Raw genomic sequence first — 25,732 nt, forward strand, 5'->3', positions numbered from 1 at the left:
TCATTTTAATTGATATCTGCAATCTATAATTTCATATCTCCAAAATAATCACTGACAGTTCCCTTCACCATCTGGCAGAAGCTACATACTACCAGGCTCAAGGATAGCTTAATTTCCACTGTTATAAGACTCTTGAATGCACTTCTTGTACAAGATGGATTCTTATTCTAGCATCTGCAGACTTCCTTGTGTCTGTAACCTCATAATTTACCTTGTTATGATCTTGCACTTTATAGTTTACCTGCACTGCATTTCTCTGTAGCTTTTACACTTTATTCTGCATTGTTATTACTTTACCTTTTCCCTTAAATCACTGTAGTGATTTGATCTGTATGAGCAGTTTGCAAGGCAAACTTTTCTCTGTATTGTAAATGTGACAATAATAAACAACCGATCCCAATTATAAACCAAAAAGACCTAAAATTTTCTGACTGTGTATTAATCTCCATGGGGCTCTCAGGTGAACAATTCCAAAGATTGATCACTTCCCAGCAAAAGAAATTTCTTCTGGACTTTTTGCTAGATGGCCAACTATCTTTTTTTTTGCTTGACCCCTGTTCTGAATACTTTAGCTAAGAGACAAATCTTCCCCATACCTACCCTGTTCCAGGCCCTTAAGGATTTTGTATGCTTTAGTGAGATTACTTCTCATTCTTCTGTCAAGGATGTATAAGTGGCAGATGGAGTTCAACCCAGATAAGTGTGAAGTGGTTCATTTTGGTAGGTCAAATTTGAAGACAGAATATAGTAAGACCAGTGTGGAGGATCAGAGAGATCTTGGGGTCTATGTCCATAGGACACTCAAAGCTACTGTGCATGTTGACAGAGTTGGTAAGAAGGTGTATGGCATGTTGGCATTCATCGACCGTGAGAATGAGTTCAAGAGCCATGAGGTAATGTTACAGCTGTATAAGATCATGGTCAGACCCCACTTGGATTACTGTGTTCAGTTGTGGTCACCTCACTACAGGAAGGACGTGGACACTACAGGAAGAGTGCAGAGGTGATTTACAAGTATGTTGCCTGGATTGGAGAGTGTCCCTTATGAGAATAGGTTGAGTGAACTTGGCCTTTTCTCCTTGGAGCAATGGAGGATAAGAGGTGACCTGACAGAGGTGTATATGATGATAAGAGGCATTGATCGTGTGGATAGCCAGAGGCTTTTTCCCAGGACTAAAGTGACTAAAACGAGGGGGTACAGTTTTAAGGTGTTTGGAAGTAGGTACAGAGGGGATGTCAGGGATAAGTTTTTCATACAGAGGGTGATGGGTTTGTGGAATGCACTACCGGCGACAGTGGTAGAGGCGGATACAATAGGGTCTTTTAAGAGACTCTTAGATAGGTACATGGAACTTAGAAAAATAGAGAGCTATGTGTTAGGGTAATTCTAAGCATTTTCTGGAATAGGTTACATGGTCGGCACAACATTATGGGCCAAAGGGCCTGTAGTGCGCTGTAGATTTCTGTGTTTTATAAATGCAGTATGTTTATGCTCTTCTCTTATGACAAACGAACAATTAGTCAGTCCAGTTCAGTAAAAATGCTGAATCCAATAATAGTAAACAAAATACCTGAGGTAGTGATACCACTTTGCTTTAATGTAGATGAGGCTGTTTTTCAATGCACAACGATACAACACTTGCATTTGGAGCAGTTAAGATCCAGTGTAGGTGGTCACGATGAAAGTTCTGATTGCCAACACTTATTTTGTTGGAACCAGTCTAGTTAAAGCAACAAATTGAATTATTACAAATAACAAAGAATGCAAATCCTAGATTTCTACTGTGGAGTATGGTTCCTACCTACACTATTTAGATGCATTTAAAACAATATTAAAGATGTACTTAAACTACTATAAACGCGAGAGATCTTGCAGATTCTGCCAAACTTGAGCAACACACGCCAGAGGAACTCAGTAAGTCAGGCAGCATCTATGGAGAAGAATAAACAATCGACATTTTGGGCTGGGACCCTTCGTCAGGACTGGAAGAGGGCAGAAGCCAGAATAAGAAGATGGGGGAAAGGAGTACAAGCTGGCATGAAACTATTGTCTCACTAAAGTGGGAGAGCTTGATACGGATTCAACAAGTCAGATCAAATCACCATTTCAGATCATATAATTTCTCAAATGAAAATACCCAGTGCTGAGAGGTCTTTGTGGAGCGAAACAGTTCTGCTTACCTGAACCAGGAAAAGTGAGAAATAAAACTAGTGGTATGTTGCAGCAAAAGGATGGTGAAACAACCTAACGAGATAGATGTGATAAAGCAGAGGTCAGAAGAGATTGTTTCATTCAAGTGGTGGTGATGATGATATGCATTTGGAAAAATTATAAACAATAGTGAATAACAAAAGAGGCACGTCTGGTGAAGGTGATGAAATCTTAAGTTACCAGAAAAGGAAAAATGAAAAAAAAATGAACACCGGAAGTATGAAATACAAGACTAAGATGGTTTTTAATTTGAAATTATTCAATTCATTGTTGAATCCAGAAGAGTGTAATATGCCTTATTGGAAGGTAACAAACAGTTCTCCCAGCTTATGTTAGATAATTTAATAATTTCAGATCATTGTCTACCTCAGTATACCCTTGTATCAAACACTTCTAGTATTCAGTTTGTTTCACTTCTGAAAATTTCAAATTTAATTTGCCATCTATTTGTAGTCCTTCCAGAGATGTTGAATAATAAGTCCCATATCATCCTCCTAGCTAGCACAGCTGTCACATGTGTCCCACAGACTTTCCCTTTGTTTTCTCTGCCGCTTTCCCCTTACTTTGCCACTTAAAACTTGTTTTAGTTCTAAGTTTTCCCAGTTTCATACAAGGTTATCAACCTGAAATGTTAACTCTCCACCTTCTAAATACTTCCAACATTTTCTGCATTTTTTTCAGTTTTTCAACTTCTGGAGTGTTCCATTTATGGATTGGTTCTCACATTTAATTTGCATAAGACACACATTATATTAAGCAGCTTGGCCAAGCTAATTGATTATCCATTGTTACATGAGTCTATCCCAGCTCTGCTGATGGTACCTGTATGTAGCAAATATTCTTACCACTGAATATTATCATTGTTTATCATAGGTCCTGGTTCAAGGCTGTCTGTTGGATCAAGCCAATTTAGAAGCTTTTCGTCAGAATATATATCAGCAATTACGTGCATTTGAAAACAATGTAGCTGAAGTTCTCCAACAACATTACAAGCCCAGGGCACAGGTCAGTATCTCAGGGAAAGAAAGAGTAATTGCATAATGTGGTCCCATGCATTTCATGCTGATTAGCAATCTTTGAGAGGCTAGACTAAAATGAAAATTGTATGTCAGTGTAGCAAAGGGACTAGTATACTTGCCCTATCATTGAAATGTTCCCACAAACAGTGGACTCGCTTTCGAGGACCCTTCATATCTTGTTCTTGATATTTGTTGTTTATTTATTTATATTGTTATTTCATCTTTTTGCATTTGCTGTTTGTTGTGTTCTGCACTCTGGTTGAATACCCTAGTTGGGCGGTCTTTCATTGATTCTGTTATAGTTATTATTTTATCGATTTGTTGAGTTATGTCCACAAGAAAATGATTCGTGGGGTTGTATATGGTGACATATATGTACTTTGCTAATAATATTTACTTTGAACTTTGAGTGCTTACTGTTGACCTTTGTAATCTGTGTGTTACTTTTGAATGAGGTATACAAAATGAAGTAGTATACTGAGGTTATTTCCTCAAATCTAAGATGGAAGGGAAACATTGTAAATTAAGAAGTAATATTTCCTGATTAGGTAATGCATGAAAATTCATTCTATTCCAAGTTATCTCTCCGTTCCCATTATCCAAACCTCATAACATGTGAATGAAGATGTCTCGTGAAATATTACACCATATGCTATAACCAGAAAGTGAAAGCATTGAGTGTATTGGTCATTGTGTAGCAAGATGGCACAGTGGTGCAGCAGTTTGTGCTGCGGCTGCGCAGCTGCAGCAGTTTGGATTTGATCCTGACTTTGAATGCTGTCTCTTGAATTTTCCCTGTCTTGTAACTTTGTGGTAGTTCCAGTGTTCTGGTTACAGGGAAATAAGTGTGAATGTGCAATGTAGGGACTATTCTGAGAGTAACTGGTGATTCAGTGGCCTGAATGCCTTCCTATACTACAAGCAAGAGAAAATCTGCAGATGCTGGCAATCCAAGCAACACACAGAAAATGCCAGAGGAACTTAGTAGCTCAGGTAGCAATGATGGAAAGGAGTAAACAATCGACGTTTCGGGCTGAGACCCATCGTGATGAAAGGTCTTGGCCTGAAATGTCGACTGTTTACTCTTTTCCATAGAAGGTGCCTAGCCTGCTGAGTTCCTCTTGCATCATGTGTGTGTTTTCATCCTATACTGTGCTGCTTCATTCTTAGACCAGCAAGTTAAGAAAAACTTCCAATTTAAAAAAAAACATTTTTAGTTATTTAACTGCTTTAAGATCTTAGCATTGTTAGCAAAGCTAGCTTTTATATCCCATCACTAATTTCCATTGAGAAGGTAGTTGTGAACTGCGTTTCTGAACAACTCCAATCCTGGTAAACTACTCTACAGCAGTGTTGAATAGGGAGTTCCAGGATTTTGACCTAGCATTTTTTTTGAAGAGTGAGTCACATAGTTCCAAGTGGGGATAGTTTGTAACTTGGAGAAAGACTTGCATTTGTAGTGTTTCTTTGTGCCAATTGCCCTCTTTTCCATTGGCAGGGAACACAGGTTGTGTATACTGTCAGGCAAGTAACCTCATTGCATTTTGTAGATGATGTGCACTAAAGCCATTTTGCAACAGTGACAAAGGGACTGAATATTTTGGGTGGCAGATGAGGTCAAGCAGGCAGTGTTATCCAGGATGAGGTGCAGCTACTTGAGTGGTGTTGAAGCTCTGCTTCTCCAGCCAATGGGCGAACACTCTATCCTGCTCCTGTGGTGCCTTGTATGTGGTGGATAAGCTTTGGGATATCATGTGCTCCAGATGACTGTACTTGTGTTTGTGGCCATGGCATTTACATGGTTGGTTCAGTTGAATATCTAATCTATAGTGATTCTTCATGAGGGAGATTTGGTGAAGGCAATATTGTGAATGTAGGTTGTTAGACTCTTGCATGTTGGAGGTGGTCATTGACATGTACTTATAGCTAGAATGTTAAATATCATTTACAGTCATTCCTGAATTATGTCAGATCTTGCATGTGGTGGTGTACATGTCTACTGCTCTTATGGTTTACAAGTTCCTCATAGATGTCCCAATCCCATATTTTACTTTGAACTTGGATCTGTTCAGTCCATTCTATTTAACATGAGTGTTGTGCTACATAAAATGATGGAGGTGTGAAGATGAGACTTAGTTTCCATAAGGATTATCCAGTGGTTGCTTTAACCAAAAAGGTCATGAACAGATGCACCTACAACAGATAGATTGGAGATATTAGAGATCCCTCATGTTGAATCAATTACTGCTGTTCAAGATTTAGTCTGACAACTTTGTTCAAGGCTTGACCAGCTGGGTTATTGATGGCACTGTTAAGCCCATTCTTGGTTATGGGTATTGCATTTACGCATTCAGAGAGCATTCTTTGCTCTTCCAAGTATCATTCAACGTCGAGGAGCAGTGATTCATCAGCTAAGACAATGGTTCCTTTCTCATTTTTAACATAATTTTCAGATACTTCCTGAGCTCTGGAGTCAAGGTTGCACCCTCCAGTCATTTTTGGTTTTGTTGAAAATGTTCAACACACTGTTATTGAATACAGCTTTGAAAGAGGCCCTTCAACACATCAAATCCACAGCGACTATCAAGTATCCATTTTAAACTAATAGTACGTTAATCCCATTGTATAATTCAACCCTGCCAGATTCTACCACTCATGTACGCACCAAAGGCAATTTTCTCTGGCCAATTAACTGGCCAACCCGCACATCTTTTGGAGCTGGGAATAAACTGTAGCACTCAGGAATCATCCGTGCAACTTTCACACAGTCAGGGTTGAACCCAGGTCTTTGGAACTGTGAGGCAGCCGCGCTGCTAGATTTGTTACTGCTGTCTGACTGTGCAAGGTATGATTCCATGAAGGTCAGTTACTTGCCAGTTCTTCCAATCTGAATCACCAGTACCCCAGATGCTCTCAGTTGGATATTGCAAGGTTTATTAGGATGAGAGCATTTTTTTGTTGCATCTCACTTCAGTACCTTGATCTATCCTAGATATTTTTTATAGTTTTTCTGTTTGAATGTATTGATGATAGTTGTCCAACAGTCAGGAGTCAACCGCAGTGATGTGTAGGTCAGGCTTGATAGAGATAATGGATCTTCTAAAGGACATTAGTGAACCAGATTGATTTTAGAAACATAGAAAACCTACAGCACAATACAGGCCCTTTGGCCCACAGAGTTGTGCCGAACATGTCCTGCCCTTAGAAATTACTGGGCTTACCCATAGCCCTCTATTTTACTAAGCTTCATGTACCTTTCTAAAAGTCTCTTAAAAGACCCTATCGTATCCGCCTCCACCACTGTTGCTGGCAGCCCATTCCACGCACTCACCACTCTCTGAGTAAAAAAACTTACCCCTCACATCTCCTCTGAACCTACTCCCCAGCACCTTAAACCTGTGTCCTCTTGTGGCAACCATTTCAGCTCTGGGAAAAAGCCTCTGACTATCCACACGATCAATGCCTCTCATCATCTTACACACCTTTATCAAGTCACCTCTCATCCTCTGCTGCTCCAAGGAGAAAAGGCTGAGTTCATTCAACCTATTCTCATAAGGCATGCTCCCCAAACCAGGCAACATCCTTGTAAATCTCCTCTGCACCCTTTCAATGACTTCCACATCCTTCCTGTGGTGAGGCGACCAGAACTGAGCACAGTACTCCAAGTGGGGTCTAACCAGGCTCCTATATAGCTGCAACATAACCTCTCGGCTCCTCAATTCAGTTCCACTATTGATGAAGGGCAATACACCGTACACCTTCTTAACCAGTTAACCTGCGCATCTGCTTTGAAGGTCCTGTAGACTTGGACCCCAAGATCCCTCTGATCCTCCACACTGCCAAGAGTCTTACCATTAATGCTATATTCCGCCATCATATTTGACCTACCAAAATGAACTACTTCACACTTATCTGGGTTCCACTTCTCAGCCCAGTTTTGCATCCTATCAATGTCTTTTTGTTAACACCTTACTTTGTAGTCATTGGATTGCTTTTTTTTTGTATATTTCATAATAGTAAGTGAATATATGTTTCACCATGGTGGCGATTTGCTTTGAAGTAGTATTTCTGGATTTTTAGTCCAGGCTTCCAGATTACTCTGGTTGTTTAACTACATTGAACTCAATCTCAGATCTGTGAAGGATGTACTTCAGAGCAGGCACTTTTGCCACAGGGAAGATAGTGCATAGAATTGCCCTACAAGATTACAAATAAGTTTTGATTGCAGAGGTCTTTAATCCTTCTTTCGCTTATATTTAACTAATTTTCTTTTTTTAAAAATAAATTTACCAATTTTGTCTTGTAATTGCAGTCTGATCGGACGACTTTATCCCAAGGTGATACTGCTGATGTTCTTTATGATCATTCTTCACGGAAGATAGCTTTTTCCATGGTAACATCTGATATGGGGCTTGTCAACATGATCCGCAATGGCATTCTTGCTCTTCAGTTACTGCCATCCAACTCTAGTGCGGGTTAGTATTTTGGCAGTAATGTGTCTTATTAGCTGGTGTTTAAATCCTGAAACAATCTATTGCTGCCTCTAAATCCTGTTGTTTGTCCCAGATCTCAACCATTTGATATATTTCAGCTACATACCAGAGTGGTTGAATGGTACACAATCTTGAATTTCCATTGTTACAGGCCTATTTGGAGGGTGGGACAATCTCTGGATGTTTGTATATACTCAATGGCCACTTTATTAGGTACAACTGTATACCTGTTCATTAGTGTAAATATCTGTTCAGCCAATCATGTGGCAGCAACTCAATGCATAAAGCATGCAGACTTGGTCAAGAGGTTCACTTGTTATGCAGACCAGACAGAATAGGTGAGAAATGTGATTTAAGTGACTTTGACTGTGGAATGACTAGTTTGAGTATCTTGGAAACTGCTGATCTCTTGGGATTTTCACGCACAACAGTCCCTGGAATTTACAGGGAGTGGTGCATAAAACAAAAACCATCCAGTGAGTAGCATTCTGTGTGTCAGCGAAAATACCTCATTTATGAGAAAGGTCGGAGGAGAATGGCTAGAATGTTTCAAGCTAACTGGAAGGTGGCAGCAACTCAAATAACTACATGTTACAACAGTGGTGTGCAGAGGAGCATCTCTGAATGCACAGCACTTCAAACCTTGAAGTGGATGTGCTACAGCAGCAGAAGGCCATGGATATACACTCTGTAGCCACTTTATTAGATACGGGAGGTGTCTAATAGTGGCCACAGAATGCATTGTAGTGACATACCAGAATGGTTGAATGGTACAGCCTTGGATTTCCATTGATATAGCCATATTGGACGGGTGGAGCAATCTCTGTATGTTTACATAACTATGGCTGAAGAATGCCAGGAATGAAGATAGGTTGACAATGAAGAAATGGTTCACGGGTGAGAGGAAACCTGAAGAACAGAACAACAGCAAAAATAAATGCTGGTAGAATCTCTTAAATTTAATGTATCCTCAAATCCTCAATGGGGAAGAGGACATTTCATATTTGTGATAGAGAAATTCAGCGGTCTTTGCTCTTGTTGAATGGCTATTGCTAATTTTCCATTAGGTGAACAATGAATTGATATTTGAACAGGAAACAGCCTCCTAGATTAATTCTAGCTGAATTAAAATGTGATGGCTTCCCTATGTTTTTGTTTTGTTCTTGTTATTGTGAAATTTTTAGACCATTACAGTTAACCATTCATCTAGTAATGAAATTTGCCTGAATCATGAACTTAAATGAAAAGCAAAATAATAGTTTAAAATAATATTATATCATAGTTTTTTGCAGTTGATCTGTGTGACATCAGTGCATTGTTCTTCTAGTGTTCCCACTGATTGGACTTGCTTCTTTTGCAGGTATAATAATCATTACTGATGGTGTAACAAGTGTACCCGATATTGGAGTATGTGAAACACTGTTAAACCAGCTACGCTGTGGCATGATTGCCTGTTCCTTTATACAGGTGACCCTTTTTTATTCAAACTGATGTTTTTGACCTCAGTATGGTTGGCTGCTTATGTGTGGTATAAACATTGCTTTCCTCTTTGTAGGTTGGAGGTGTGTACTCCTATGACTGCAGCTTTGGTTATGTACCAAACTTGGAACTAATGAAGTTCATTGCCATGGCGACATTTGGCTCTTATATGTCTACATGCCCAGAAATTACTGAAAGTAGCCTGAACATGAATGCATATCACAAAGCGTTCCTGTTGTACAGCTTCTTGAGACCCGGAGAGTCCATGAACCCAGAGTATTACTGTGGCAAGTATATCGGCAGAGGTTTTTTAGGGTATTTGCTAATTCTGTTAGGAATTTGTCATTTTGTTCTGATTTGTTTTTTTATCTCTTTAAACCTAGTGTCTCAGCACAAACTGTTCAATGAACACCTAGTGTCTGCCAGTAGTAATCCTGCCCTGGCCATGAGACGAAAGAAACATGCTGAGAATGAGGTGCACGCAGACCTTACCAGTGTAGTGTCTGTAAGATTGCGGGAGGGCTACACTGTGAAGGAACTTAATATCACGAAAGGTAAATAAACACTGTTAAAGGTCAAACCATCATAGAAGGCATTGGCTTGACAAGATACAGTAGAGGAACAGGATGGGATAGATTGATTTGTGTGACTTTGTGTGTTGGGAGTGCAGGAAGAATTTGTGGTGGTATGATCATAGATGTGTGCTGCCATTGTCAAGGCAAAACTCATTGAGTTGGACTTCACATTTGAGATCTGCTGAGTTTGTCTTCAACTCAATGAGTTGATGAAGGCGTTTCTGATCAAGAAGTTATGACTTTGTGATTCAGCTATAGAAAGATATGGTTTTCATCTAGCACATCATAAAATATCAGTGTGTTGAAAAGATTGAAACCTTGCTTTTTTCCCCGCAAATAATCTGAATTTTAATTTTTTTGTCCATTTTCTCTTCTTAATCCAACGATCTTGAGTAAGATTTTGTTATGTTAGGGAATCAATTCAATTCATTTTAATTCATGCCCTTGTTCTGTGAAGCCAAGACATCAGGAGATATGTTGGATTGTGATGGCATACTCTCTGCCTGCCTGGCAACAACCTCAATGCCATCAATGACAAGGTAGCCCACTTAATTGATCCCTGGTTCAAAAATCTAAGTATTTCTTCCCTTCATTGCCATTGTACTGTCAAAGCAGTATATATGAATTACAAAATGCATTTACTTACCAAAGCTACTCCAACTGAACATTTGATGCCTCTGGGCCTATACTCACTGGAGTTTAGAAGAATGAAAGGGGATCACATTGAAACCTATTGAAGGGCCAAGATATAATGGGTGTGGAGAGTATGTTTGCAATACTGGGGGAGTTGAGGATCAGAGGGCTAGAATACGAGGATGTCACTTTACAACAGAGACAAAGAGGAATATTGTGTGTTATGTGTACTACAGTGCTTTATACCATGGTCCAGAGAAATGCTGTTTCATTCGACAGTATATAGTTGCAGGAAAAAGTCTGTGAACCCTTTGCAATTACCAGCTTTTCTCCATTAATTACTCATGGTCTGATCTTCATTTAAGTGACAATAATAGACAAACACAGTCTGCTTAAACTGACTGAGTGAGGCCTTCATCAGTCAGGTCTTGACCTAGCTGTCAAGATACTCAAGCCTGGGCAGTACGATATGGGGAGTAAGCTGTTGCTCATATAGCAAGCTCTACCGCTCCAATCATCTGATGAGCCCAAAGGAATGGTGGAGACCAATGCAGTTTGGTACCAGCAGTGTCGGAGGAATTGCCAGTCAGCGCTGTACTTAACGTAGAATTGCCTTAGGGGCTCCAGGTCTGGATTCTTCCTTCTGGGTTTACTCCCAAAGCTTTCCCCATGAGTGGGTATAGCCACAAGGCAGTGAGATCACAGGTTTTGTTTTCTCCTAGATGAGCTGCCAACCATAGCAGACGAGCCCCATCTGCCCGAAGCAATTGGTTTTAAGGTGTCAGTAAAATGCCTTTGCCCCTTGTCCTGTCAGTAGAAACAGTTCTGCCGGGCTTAGTAGCTAAGCCACACATGAAGTCCAGGAGCTGGACTTGATTGTCAGAGGCTATTTGAGACACATGCCATTGGGAGCATTTAATAAGTAGTGGGAGGTTGTCCCCATTACCACCCCCAGATAACCTTAAGGAACCTGCCTAAACTAATAACACACAAACAATTGTACTTTTCATGTCTTTATTGAACACATTGTTTAATCATTTGCAGTCCGGGCTGGAAAACGTATGTGAACTCTTGTATTTAATAACTGGTAGAACTTCCTTTAGCAGCAATAACCTCCACCAAACGTTTCTTGTAGCTGCTGATTAGACTTGCACAATAGCAAGGAGGAATTTTAGACCATTGCTTCATATAGAACTGTTTCAGTTCATCAATATTTATGGGATACTTTGCATGAACAGCCTTCTTTCAGGTCAAGCCACAGCAATTCAATTTGGTTAAGGTCTGGATTCTGACTTGGCCATTCCAAAACTTTCTTCTTTTTAAACCAATCTGTTGACTTACTCTTGTGTTTTGGATCATTGTCTTGTTGCATCATCCAAATTCTATTAAGCTTCAAGTGATGGACTGCTACCTGGATATTCTCCTGTCAAATATCTTGATGCAATTTTAATTCATGGCTCCCTCAACGATTGCAAGCCGTCCAGGCCCTGAGGCAGCTAAACAGTCCCAAACCATGATGCTCCTTCCACCGTGCTTCACAATTAGGATGATGTTCTGGTGTTGTTTTGCAGTGCCTTTTTTGCTTCAAACATAGCGGTGTACATTTCTGCCAAAAAGTTCAACCTTTGTCTCATCTGTCCACAGAATATTGGCCCAGAAGCATTGTGGGACATCCAGGTGGTCTTTTACAAACTTGAGATGAGCAGCAATGTTTTTCTTTTTGGAGAGCAGTGGTTTCCTCCATGGTGTCCTCCCATAAACACCCTTCTTGTTCAGTGTTTTTCTTATAGTGGACACACGAGCAGAGACTTTAGCAAGTTCTAGGGATTTCTGCAGGTCTTTTGCTGTTATCCTTGGGTTCTTTTTTTACCTCCTTCAGCATTGCATGTTGTGTTCTTGGTGTGATCTTTATAATGCCCACTCCTAGGGAGAGTAGCAACAGTACTGAATTTCCCCCATTTGCAGACAATTTCTCTTACTGTGGACTGATGAACACTCAGGTCTTTAGAAATGCTTTTGTAACCTTTTCCAGCTTCACTCATCTCTACAATTCTTCTGAGGTCCTCTGAAAGTTGATTTGATCCTGGCATGGTGCACGTAACAGATCTTTTTTCAGAAGAACAGGCTCTGTCAGTAACCTGACTTTGTGTGTCATTTTTTTTAATAGGGCAGGACACCTCTACAACCCACTCCTCCAATCTCAACTCATTGATTGGAACACCTGACTCCAAATTACTTTTGTAGAAGGCATTACCTTGGAGGTTCACATACTATTTTGAACCTGGACTGAGGTTGTTTAAATGGTGTACTCAGTATTGATGAGAAGAAGTACAATTGTTTGTGTGTTACTAATTTAGGCAGATTATGTTTGTCTGTTATTGTGACTTAGATGCAGATCAGACCACGTTTTATGAGTAATTAATGCAGAAAACCAGGTAATTACAAAGGATTCACAAACTTTCTTTCAACTATACATGTATATAGTTAAATGACAGTAAACCTTCCTCACTTGACTTGAATTTCCTTAGCCAAAGTGTGGTGAATCTGAAATTCCGTGCCACAGACAGTTGTGGAAGTCAAGTCATTAGCTATATTTAAAGAGGAGGCTGATAGGTTCTTGATTATTAAGGCATCAAAGTGTGTGGGGAGAAAGCAGGAGAACGGGGTTGAGAGGGCTGTGATCAAATGGTGGAGCAGACAATGCTCCTAGGTCTGTGTGTTCCGGTACACACTTTGAACTGTGTTAATGTCTTCATTGCTTCTCCCCATCCTTTCTGTCAAAATACATCACTACTTTTCAATACTAAATTCCATTTGCCATACCTCCCTGTTCTGCTAGCTGCATTACCCTCACAGTTGATGAAATTTTCAAGTTTGGAAATAGTTGGCAAATTTTGTATTTTTTTTTATATCCCAATATCCAAGGCATTTATATACTGTACATCCAAAAAGCAGCAATCCTGTACTGAAACTTGAGCAACCATGAGTTCTATCATCCTTCAATTTGAAAAAGAGCCTAATGCCGTATCTTACTACCTTCTGAACTTAAGCCAGGTATATATGGTTGCTGGCAATTACCATCTGATTCCAGGGCCTCAGTTTTAAAACCTTTAATGTGTAGATGTGACTTATTTTTTTCCCTTCCATTCATTTTCTGATTTTAGCTGGAACTCAGCTAGAAGTGAAGCTGGTGCTTCTTTGGAAACACAACATGAGAATTGAGTATCTGGTGGTAGCCTCATGGCCCCTCGATGCAACCAAGCGTTTGACCTGGGTGGAGGTAACAATGGAGGGCAGCTATGATATGCTCCATGATATTAGCTGTACTATGAAGAAACCCATTACCAGCCCATATCGCACCACAGTTATCCGTCGTTTCTGGACCACTTTGCAGAGGTAAGTACATGGAATTACATGTGAAATGTTTTAATAATTGAATGTTTTAGCATTGTTGTTCAAAGCAACAGAACAATGCTTTGAATTGTGTTAGGAAGAAAGAGGGACAAAAAGAGTGAATTGTGTTCCGAGAGTAAAAGGCTGATGTCTGTTTTCTCATGTTCGCTTAGTATTAACCAGACAGATCAGATGTTGGTACATCTCAAATCCTTCAACACTATTCCTGAACACTACACCATCCCTGAAAGCACGAAGAATGGCGTTCCATTATTCTACATTCCTCCAGGATCTACCACACCGGTATTGTACAGTTAAATATATATAACTAATATATTTCCCAATCTCTGAAGAAATATGTTAATTCTGTGGAAAATATGTCATGGCAATTGATTGTGAACTTACTAACAACCAATTACGTAATCTCTGACAAGGAGCAAAATAAATTTACTTTCAAAAAATTCTGCAAAATGCAACAAAAATTGTACTAGAGGAAAAATTGAACTGTTTGTGGATATTGAGTGTCTGAAAATATAAAATCAAAATTTACCTGTGTACTTATTTAAAATTGATCTAGTCCATAGATACCTACATGATAGGAATCTTTAGTTCCTATATAGGGAGCAAAATGCCAGCTGAATGTGTTTAAGTTTGTAAACTTACCATTTCTGAGTTTCACAGAAGAAAAGGAGAAACGTTACATTTTTCAGATATTTGCCAATTCTATTTTGATTGAACAAATATTTCCTAAATACACATTTTAATCTAAACAGAGTCAAGCTCTTAGTGATTTATCATGTCTCTGCTAATCAATAATTAACTGCGCCCTCAGTAGAGAGTTTGTGGTCATCTATCAGTTATGTTACTAGACAAAAACTCCTGACTATTTTTGTGGAGGCTATAATGTGTAAAACACTGTAATACCTAGTTATAGTCATATATAAATTACGGCGTAGAAACAGGCCCTTCAGTCTATCTAGTTCATGCTGAGTTGGTCTTCTGCCGAGTCCGATCTATCTGTATGCTGACTATAGCACACTATACTCTTCTCATCCATGTACCTCCCTAAACCTCTCTTAAATGCTGCAATTGATCCTGTATCAACCACTTTTCCTGGCAGCTCGTTTCGTACTCACACTGCCCTATGAAGAATATCATAGTCATAGTCATACTTTATTGATCCCGAGGGAAATTGGTTTTTATTACAGTTGCACCAACTGAGAATTTCAACCTCAGATTCCCCTTAAATATTGTACTTTTCACCCAGCCTCAGCAGAAAAAGCCTGCATGGATTCACTCCATTGAATTGAATAGTCTTTTGAAATGGAAATTATTTAGTATAACTGCAATGGTGATTTTGAAGCTACCTTTATAAAAACCCTTTGGAAGGCGTTTTCCCTGATACAGCATGTACCTCGTCCCAGACAGAGTGATCAGCAGCACTGGGGCTCCACAGGGGACTGTCTTGTCTCCCTTTCTCTTCACCATTTACACCTCGGACTTCAACTACTGCACAGAGTCTTGTCATCTTCAGAAGTTTTCTGATGACTCTGCCATAGTTGGATGCATCAGCAAGGGAGATGAGGCTGAGTACAGGGCTACGGTAGGAAACTTTGTCACATGGTGTGAGCAGAATTATCTGCAGCTTAATGTGAAAAAGGCTAAGGAGCTGCTGGTAGACGTGAGGAGGGCTAAGGCACCGGAGACCCCTGTTTCCATCCAGGGGGTCACTGTGGACATGGTGGAGGATTACAAATACCTGGGGATACGAATTGACAATAAACTGGACTGGTCAAAGAACACTGAGGCTGTCTACAAGAAGGATCAGAGCCGTCTCTATTTTCTGAGGAGACTGAGGTCCTTTAACATCTGTCGGACGATGCTGAGGATGTTCTACGAGTCTGTGGTGGCCAGTGCGATCATGTTTGCTGTTGTGTGCTGGGGCAGCAGGCTCAGGGTAGCAGACACCATCAGAATCAACAAACCCATCCGTAAGGCCAGTGATGTTGTGGGGATGGAACTGGACTCTCTGACGGTGGTGTCTGAAAAGAGGATGCTGTCTAAGTTGCATGCCACCTTGGTCAATGTCTCCCATCCACTACATAATGGACTGGTTGGGCACAGGAGTACATTCAGCCAGAGACTCATTCCACCGAGATGCAACACAGAGTGTCATAGGAAGTCATTCCTGCCTGTGGCCATCAGACTTTACAACTCTTCCCTTGGAGGGTCAGACACCCTGAGCCAATAGGCTGGTCCTGGACTTATTTCCTGTCATAATTTACATATTACTATTTAATTATTAATGGTTTTATCACTATTTAATTATTTAAGGTGCAACTGTAACGAAAACCAATTTCCCTTGGGATCAATAAAGTATGTCTATGACTATAGCACACTTGGTTGACTCTTAATTGTTTTATTACATAGCCAGCAAAACACTCATCATTAGTGAGCTGTAATTGATGGCTTAACAAGTGATGTCCTCCAAGAGGACTACAACCTTGTACAGTTTAGAGGCATGACCCAGAGATCTATGTTGGCTGGATTCAGGGCCTGTGCTTTGTCTCTTGGTAGTGTCACCCATGCCAAACAGGTCAAAGGGCAGAGGCCAGACTAAGAGTGGTCCACAAGTCCTCCAGGTTCAGGGGGTTCAGCCCAGGGCTAACAACTCTAACTGCTCAAAAAGAAATTGTTACAGAACTGCAAAAAAGTTGCCCTAAATGCTATCAGCTTAGCAGGCATTTGATGACTGATGAACTAGTGATGTCTAATGCACATAACAGGTAAAACAAAAGGAATGTTTTAAAGTACTAATGCGTGATCAATTCTGATCGCTGTCAGAAACTGCAAGAAATTCAAGAGCATTTTTTTGCATCACTTAATCAGATCACAAAGAAGAGAAAATCTGCAGATGTTAGAAATATGAGCCACACACACAAAATGCTGGAGGAACTCAGTAGGCCAAACAGCATCAATGGAAAAAAGTACTGTTGATGTTTCAGCCCATAGATGCTGTCTGGCCTGCTGAGTTAGAACTATAGAACACTACAGCACAGAAAACAGGCCATTTGGCCCTTCTAGTCTGTGCCGAAACTTTATTCCGCTAGTCCCATTGACCTGCACCCAGTCCATAACCCTCCAGACCACTCCCATCCATGTATCTCTCCAATTTATTCTTAAAACTTAAGAGTGAGCCCGCATTTACCATGTCAGATGGCAGCTCGATCCACACTCCCACCACTCTCTGAGTGAAGAAGTTCCCCCTAATGTTCCCCTAAACCTTTCCCCTTTCACCCTAAAGCCATGTCCTCTCATATTTATCTCTCCTAATCTAAGTGGAAAGAGCCTGTTCACATTTACTCTGTCTATACTCCAAATAATTTTGTAAACCTCTATCAAATCTCCCCTCATTCTTTAACGCTCCAAGGAATAAAGTCCTAACCTGTTAAATCTTTCCCTGTAACTCAACTCCTGAAGACCCGGCAACATCTTAGTAAACCTTCCAACGTTTGTGTGTGTTGTCAGTATCAGATTTTTGTTTTGACTGAAAGCATATAGGTTCAATAGTAAGGATTAAGTTTTTCGAGTTTAGTTCATTTATAGTGCCTGTAAAAAGTATTCACCCCAACCCCCCCCAGAAGTTTTCATGTTTTATTGTTTCACAGTGGATTTAATTTGGCTTTTTTTGGACACTGATCAACAAAAAAAGACTGTTTCGTGTCAAAGTGAAAACAGATCCCTACAAAGTGATCTAAATCAATTATAAATATAAGACACAAAATAATTGATTGCATAAGTATTCACCTCCTTTCATATGGCACATCAAATCATCACTGGTACAGCCATTTGGTTTTAGAAGTCACATAATTAGTTAAATGGAGATCACCTGTGTGCAGTCAAGGTGCTTCAATTGACTGTAGTAAAAATACACCTGTATCTGGAAGATCTGGCTGCTGGTGAGTCAGTATCCTGGCAAAAACTATACCATGAAGACAAAAGAATACTCCAAGCAGCACCACGAAAAGGTTATTGAAAAGCACAAATCAGGAGATGGATATAAGAAAGTTTCCAAGATGCTGAATATCACTTGGAGTACAGTTAGGTCAATCATTAAGAAATGGAAAGAAAATAGCACAGCTGTAAATTTACCTAGTGCAGGCCATCCTCAAAAACTGAATGACCGTGCAGGAAGAGGACTAGTGAGGGAGGCCACCAACTCTGGAGGAGTTATACAAACTTCAGTGGCTGAAATAGGGAGAGATTGTGCATACAACTGTTGCCCAGGTGTTTCCGCAGTCACAGCTTTATGGGAGACTGGCAAAGAGAAAGCTATTGTTGAAAAAAACTCACATGAAATCTCGGCTCGAGTTTGCCGGAAGGCATGTGGGAGATTCTGAAGTCAGCTGGAAGAAGGTTCTATGGTCTGGGGAAACCAAAATTGAGCTTTTTGGCCATTAGACTAAGGGCTGTGTTTGGCATAAACACACCATCCCTACTGTGAAGCGTGGTGGCTGCATCATGTAGTGAGGATGCTTCTTTGCAGAAGGCCCCGGAAGGATTGTGAAAGTAGAGGGTAAAATGAATGCAGCAAAATACAAGGAAATCCTGGAGGAAAACCTGATGCAGTCCACAAGAGAACTGCGACGTGGGAGAAGATTTGTTTTCCAGCAAGACAATGACCCCAAGCATAAAGCCAAAGCTACACAGGAATGGCTTAAAACCAACAAAGTTAATGTCCTGGAGTAGCCAAGTCAGAGTCCAGATTTTAATTCTATTGAGATTTTGTGGCTGGACTTGAAAATGGCTGTTCACTCGCATTCCCCATGTAATCTGACAGAACTTGAGCAGTTTTGTAAAGAAGAATAAGGAAAAATTGCAGTGTCCGGATGTACAAAGCTGATAGAACCCTATCCATACAGATTCAAGGCTGTAATTGCTGCCAAAGGTGAGTCTACTAAATACTGAGTTGAAGGGGGTGAGTAATTATGCAATCAATTATTTTGTGTTTATTAGTTGTAATAAATTTAGATCAATTCGTAGAAATTTGTTTTCACTTGGACACGAAAGAGTATTTTCTGTTGATCAGTGTCAAAAAAGCCAAATTAAATCCACTGTGATTTAATGTTGTAAAACAATAAATCATGAAAACGTCCAAGGAGGGTGAATACTTTTTATAAGCTCTGTAGGTTGCTTTGGCAGGGAATGTGTAAGACATCTTATTAAGGCTTTTGCCAAGATTTAGTTGCTTCCTCACATGATATGATACCAAAGCTAAGAATAAACTTGGAAATTGCACAGTTTTGGATAAAATATGTAAGTGGGCAGAGCAATGGTATTGAAATTATCTGTGGAAAATGTGTAGTTGAAAGTAAAGGACAATAGGAGTCACATACCTTCCCTGATATATTAAGGGAAAAGAATAACATTTAATAAATTGAGTATCTCATTATGTTCAACTATTGACACATCTAACCAGTGTGGCATGGTGGTCAATAGAATTGAACAAAGTGGCTAAGATATTACACTGTAGATCAAGATTTCCCTATGGAGTACCATGGTCAGGTTGGTCCTTGGGTGTGTGTGTGTGTGTGTGTGTGTTGATGTTGGTCATGAGGCAGAATTCTTATACTGTTGTGAGGTTCAGAGTAGAGCCCTGAGACTACTTCCTATTGTCAAGCTACGAGTTACAAAAAAAATTGATTTATCGCCCTTGGACAAAGTTTCAGCAAGTTGTTTTTGGTGGTGTATGATATGTATTCAATATAGCTGTTAAGTTTGTAAAATAATTTTAACCTGATTGTGGAAGTCTAACCCAGATACGATTTCAGAATCAGAACCATGGCATATGATCACTGACATGTGCCATGAAATTTGTTGTTTTGCAGCAGCGTTACTGTGCAAGACAAAAAAAAAAATGCTGTTAATGATAAAATAAATAAATAGCACAAAAGATGAATAATGAGGATACTGAATAGTTAGTGTTCATGGGCCATTCAAGGGAATCTGATAGTGGAGGGGAAGAAGATTTTCTTAAACTATTGAGTGTGCACATTCAGGCTCTCGTACCTCCTTCCCAATGGTAATCATGTGAAGAGGGCATATCCCAGATGGTGAGGCTCTTTATTGATGGGTATCATCCTCTTTGGGCACCGCCACTTGAAGATGTCCGCGATGTTGGGGAGGCTTGTGTCTGTGATGCAGCTGCTGAGGCTGTAACACTCCGCAGCCTCTTGCGATCTTGTGCATTGGAGCCTCTATATCAGGCTGTGATGCAACCAGTTAGAATGCTCTCCATCGTACATTTGTTGAAATTTTCAAGAGGCTTTGGTGACATAACAAAAATGGAAATTGAGAATTAAAATTCTTTACGCAAAAGTTGATTGTAACAATAAAAAATTTCTATGAAGTAATAGAAACATGGACTCTAGAATTATTCATTTGGGTGCTGCAAAGCAGAGAATTCAGCATTTTTTTTGAACAAATGAATTCTAGTTTTCATAATTGTGAAATCATAGACCATAGAAAAAGGCCTTTCAGTCCTTTGCATAAGAGCCAGCTGTGCACCATAACTATTCAGTTATCCAGAAGAACGATGCGTGAGTGGAATTCTGATGTCTTTTAAATCAGTGCAGCTGTTTCTGGCCCTTTTTTTTTGGTGTAATTGATCAAACTTTAACTTGATGAAGCATGGGATTTGGTCATTACCTGTAGATAAAAGTATATTATTGCATTATTAAGTTTTATTGCTAAAGTCATATTGCTAAAATCATAGTACATTATCTTTCTAGGTACTGTCACTGCAGCACAGTGGTGCCAAAGACTCTAGTCAATCCCAGTTTGCCTCTTATTGGAAGCCCATATTATCTATGGATGCCAGTTTCTGGCAGCGATGGCTTCACATGCACCGCATAGGCATACTGCTGGAACATGATATGTAAGTTAATAATTATTTGGCTTTTAGAGAGAAAGTAAATTGTGCTTCTCCTGCACTGCTAATGTGATTTCATTTGAATTTAAATCTCAGAGGAAGAAAATACCATGCAGTGATGTTCTTGATGGATTACTCTCGTGCTTTATTAACTTGTTTTTTAATGCATTTTCAGCCCAGTGCCAAAGCACATCCATACTCCTGGGAGTAATGGCCGTTACAGCACCATCCAGTGTCGCATTTCTCTTTCAGCACTAACCTCCCTTTTACGGGACTGGAGTAGTTTTGTGCTGGTAGAAGGATATTCATATGTTAAACTCCATTACAAGTAAGCATTCATTTTTACTTAATACCTTCTGGTTATCAAATTTCAGAGATTAAAACCCATGGAACATGTTGAACGAAGCAAATGTGTATTCTAACCAAAAATAGCATTCTCTAAATTATTAAAGACTGGCAATACACCCAAGACTGAAGACTTAAGATTAGGTAGATGATCCTGTAATCATTTAGCACTATTGAAGCACAAGGTAGTATCCGGGCTTTTGTAGTTCCGGAGTATATAAGGCACTGAAACTCGGTAAGCCCAGATAGTCTGTTTGTGAAGTTTTATACTTTTTGTGGAACCATCTGAGAGAAATAAAATTTTAAAAAAAGGGAATTAACTCAACATGAGATCTGAGTTGTAAGTGGGAGAATGATTGTTATGTGCCTTCTACTTCTAATCCCTTGATGAGGACTGATGTGTGTTCCCTCATTACCCTTCCTGAAGTCCACAATCAATTCTTTGGTCTTAACTGACATTGAGTACAAGGTTTTTGCTGCGACTGACATTGACTGCAAGGTTTTTGTTGCATCTCTCTTCATTTAGAACAGAAATGAGAAATTTCTTTAGCTAGAGGGTAGTGAATCTGTGTAATTCATTGCCACAGATGGCTGTGGAAGCCAAGACATTGGGTATATTTAAAGCGGAGGTTGATGGGTTCTTAATTAGTAACGGTGTCATAGGTTATGGGGAGAAGGGAGGAGAATGGGGTTGAGAGGAATAAAACACCAGTGATGATGGAATGGCAGAGCAGATGGACCAAATGGCCTAATTCTACTCCTGTGTCTTACAGTAAATGAGCACATCTAATTTTTTCACAGTCTTAAGGCATTACCTCAATCAAAATGATCTTTTTCATCTGATTAATAGTGGAACAGATCAGCCTCCTTCATCCTTCTACCTTGTTCGGGTTATTTCCAAAGCTCCATGCATGGTACTTCGACTGGGATTTCCTATTGGAATGCAAGCACAAGCAAGGAATAAGGTACGTATTTAACGAGGAGTGTATTACATTCTGATTTAATGACCAGAATTAATTGGTAATGTGGTTTATTCCAGCATCTGCAGATTTTCTCTTGTATGTTGTTTATTATAGCCACATACTATGAAGGTGCAGCAGCAAACATTGCCATCAGTGGAGTTCATTTCATGATATCAGTATATTGAAGTAGTACAAGGGCAAATAACAGAATGCAGAATAACATAACACAAGAACATAAGAAATAGGAGCAGGAGTAGGCCATCTGGCCCGTCAAGCCTGTGCCGCCTTTCAATAAGATCATGGCTAATTTGGCCATTGTTTCATCTCCACCTACCTGCCTTTTCCCCATAACCCTTAATTCCTCTCCTATGCAAAAATCTATCCAACCTTGTCTCAAATATATTTACTGAGGTAGCCTCCACTGCTTCATTGGACAGAGAATTCCATAGATTCACCACTCTCTAGGGAAAAGCAGTTCCTCCTTATCTCCATCCTAAATCTACTCCCGCGAATCTTGAGGCTCTGCCCCCTAGTTCAGGTCTCACCTACCAGTAGAAACAGTTTTCCTGCCTCTATCTTATCTATCCCTTTCATGATTTTATATGTTTCTATAAGATCTCCTCTCATTCTTCTGAATTCCAGTAAGTATAGTCCTAGGCGGCTCATTCTGTCCTCATAGTCTAACCTGCTCATCTCTGGAATCAACCTGGTGAACCTCCTCTGCATCACCTGCAAAGACAATATATCCTTCTTCAAGTAAGGAGACCAGAACTGCACGCAGTACTCCAGGTGCAGCCTCACCAGTACCCTGTACAGTTGCAGTGTAACCTCCCTGCTCTTAAATTCAATCCCTCTAGCAATCAAGACCAACATTCCATTTGCCTTCCGGGATAGCCTGCTGCACCTGCAAACCAACCTTTTGTGATTCATGCACAAGCACTAAGTCCCTCTGCACAGCAGCATGCTGCAATTTTTTACCAGTTAAATAATAATCTGCTCTTTCATTTTCCCTTGCAAAGCGGATGACCTCACATTTACCAATATTTTTCCAAATTGTAGAAGTTCCAGACTGCATTCTCATGCAGCACATTTAAAATCATTCTATTAAACATCCATGCACCAAGTAAAACCTCTTCTACGTCCCTTGATCCTTGAATTCAACAAGGACAAGCCAGAAAATAAAGTTAAATTGCTAGTGGAGTTGTGTTATCAATTATGTTTTGTGGCCATAGTTTGAACACTCCTGCTGCAGCTCGGCTCAACTGTTTTCAACAGGAAAGAGCATCTTCATGCCCGGGAGCTGAGTTAGGGAATGCAAGAAATTGAAGGTGCTGTACTCTAGAGCAAAAAAGAACAAATTGCTGGAGGGGCTCAGCAGGTCACCTAGTATCTGTGGAGACAAAGGGATAGTTGACATTTTCAGGCTGAAACTGTCAAAACAAAGTGGAAAAAATGTGACAAATTGAATGAACAGCTAATTCTCATTGATCATGGGGACGTGGAGGTTGGAGGATGCAGATTGGGTGGGAAGAGGGGGTTAGGTGGCTGCCATCAAAAAAAGTAATGTAATTAAAAAATAATTAATGCAAAGGGAAATGAGATAATTGCTAGATAAGATTTTATGCAAGAAATGGTCAACATGCTTCTTAAAGTTGAAGAGACATACAGAACAGGAACAGGTTCTTCAGTCCACCGTGAACATGATGACCATCTCATTTAGCAGCACTTGATCTGTAGCTCTCTTACAGCATGGCAATTCAAGCTTTCATCCACATTTTTAAATGTTGTGAGAGTACCTGCCTTCACCGCCATGCCAGGCAGTGTGTTCTAGATTGCAGCTGCCTTCTGAGTGAAGGAATTTTTCCACAGATCATTGTGGGTAGGGGAAAATAAACAGTTATAAATCGATGTATATGAGAATCACTGGAGCAAAATTGTAAGACTTCAATGCAGCGATTTTTGTGAACAGCCTACAGGGGTGTGTCCCCTGAAAGTAGAAACATTTTGTTAGGCTAATGATTTGACTTCTGAGGTGCTGATGAATAAGTGGGATACTCTTGGATTTGATGATGACTGATGAAGCTCCTTGGGCTCTAACCAGAAGAGCAATCACCAGTGGAAATTTAAAACCCCTGATGATACAAAACAAGCGCTTTCACTCTGCATTGAAGATGTTTAAATATTTTTAAAGGAGAGATGAAATTTCTGATAAACAAGGAGTTGGAATGATTGCAGGATTAAGTGGGAGTGCAGAGCTGAGTACACAATCAAATTAGTCATTATTTTGTCGAATGGCAGAGAGGCCTCTGTCTGCTCTTATGTTCAAAAGTATACGAGCCATATTAAATATTAAAGTGAAGAACTGTAGTACTTGCATCTATTTATCCGTCCTTAAGAAATGAAGGATCAAATATGCAATAATCCATAGGACACTAGGTGTTTATTACCATTAGATATAGGAAACACTTGGAGTGTTTGTTAATCAATTATGTAATGGTTAAGAAATCAATTATTGCACTACCCAGAAAAAACAAAATTCTAGTTTTGCACTATAAGCCCTGAAATAGATTCTGAATGTCTATCATGATGAATATTGCCCACATTAATTGATGTACCACGCATTGAATCCTCTCTGTGTTTCTATTGGCAGATTGTAGATGAGCTGCAAAATCAAATACTGTCATTGCGATTCCCCCAGCGGGTACAGAGCAAAGAAGCAACGCCAAAAATAAAGAGAAAACTGCTGGGAAATGCCTCCCCTTCAAAATCTCCCCCACTTCCAACCACCCAGCTGGCACTCTCTGATCGACCGTGTGTTGTGATATTGAAGAAACCATTGGAAAGGCTACTCATTAGGTATTTGTAGAAAATGTGTTGTATAGCAGAGCTTTCCAGCACACCCTTTCCAGCATTTTCCTGAATTCATATAACTGCATAATGACGTTGATTAATCAAAGATTCTGTGTAATGCTGGCCACACCTCAGTATATCCACATATAGCATGCCTATGTCAGAAACTAAGCAGGACCAGAGCTAGTATATAATTATGTAGTAACATAATAAAATTAAAAAGGTCAGAAATTTAATTGAAAAAGGCAGAAAAATATGCACAGTGGCCACTTTATTAAGTGCCTCCTGTACCTAATAAAGTGTCAATGGTTGTATGTTTGTGGTCTTCTACTGCTGTAGCCCATCCGTTTCAAGGTTTGACAGATTATACATTTAGAGATGGTCTTCTGCATGTGCGGTTATTTGAGGTACTGTCACCTTTCTGTTAGCTTGAACCAGTCTGATGATTCTCCTCTGGTCTCTTTCATTAATGAGACATTTTTGCCTAAAGAACTGCCACTGGATGTTTTTGGTTTCTCTCACCATTCTCTGTAAACTCTACAGATGGTTGTACATGAAAATCCCAGGAGATCAGCAGTTTCTGAGATACTCAAATCACCCCTTCTGGCACCAAAAATCATTCCAAAGTCAAAGTCACTTGGATCACATTTCTTCCCCATTTTGATGTTTGGTCTGAACAACAAATGAACCTCGACCATAGCTGCATGTTTTTATGCATTGAGTTGCTGCTAAATGATTGGATGATTAGATGTTTGCATTTATAAGCAGGTGTATCTCATAAACTGGCCACTGCGTATATAGCTGGGGTGGAACTCTTTCCATGGTGAAAGTTTAAATTAA

At 39.8% G+C, this 25,732-nt stretch overlaps 1 protein-coding gene across 1 annotated transcript in view; it reads left to right on the forward strand.

Annotated features, from left to right (window-relative positions):
* Positions 1-25,732, forward strand: part of szt2 (SZT2 subunit of KICSTOR complex) — a 270,175-nt gene that overhangs the window by 23,795 nt on the left and 220,648 nt on the right. The window contains exons 5-15 of the mRNA XM_072273538.1: positions 3,086-3,217; positions 7,544-7,706; positions 9,085-9,191; positions 9,280-9,490; positions 9,587-9,757; positions 13,576-13,807; positions 13,978-14,107; positions 20,596-20,741; positions 20,911-21,063; positions 21,931-22,045; positions 24,693-24,898. Of these exons, the coding sequence (XP_072129639.1) occupies positions 3,086-3,217; positions 7,544-7,706; positions 9,085-9,191; positions 9,280-9,490; positions 9,587-9,757; positions 13,576-13,807; positions 13,978-14,107; positions 20,596-20,741; positions 20,911-21,063; positions 21,931-22,045; positions 24,693-24,898 (1,766 nt within the window). The remainder of the gene's footprint in view (positions 1-3,085; positions 3,218-7,543; positions 7,707-9,084; positions 9,192-9,279; positions 9,491-9,586; positions 9,758-13,575; positions 13,808-13,977; positions 14,108-20,595; positions 20,742-20,910; positions 21,064-21,930; positions 22,046-24,692; positions 24,899-25,732) is intronic.

This window comes from Mobula birostris, chromosome 12 (assembly GCF_030028105.1).
Source record: "Mobula birostris isolate sMobBir1 chromosome 12, sMobBir1.hap1, whole genome shotgun sequence".
In the NCBI taxonomy this organism is placed as follows: domain Eukaryota; kingdom Metazoa; phylum Chordata; class Chondrichthyes; order Myliobatiformes; family Myliobatidae; genus Mobula; species Mobula birostris.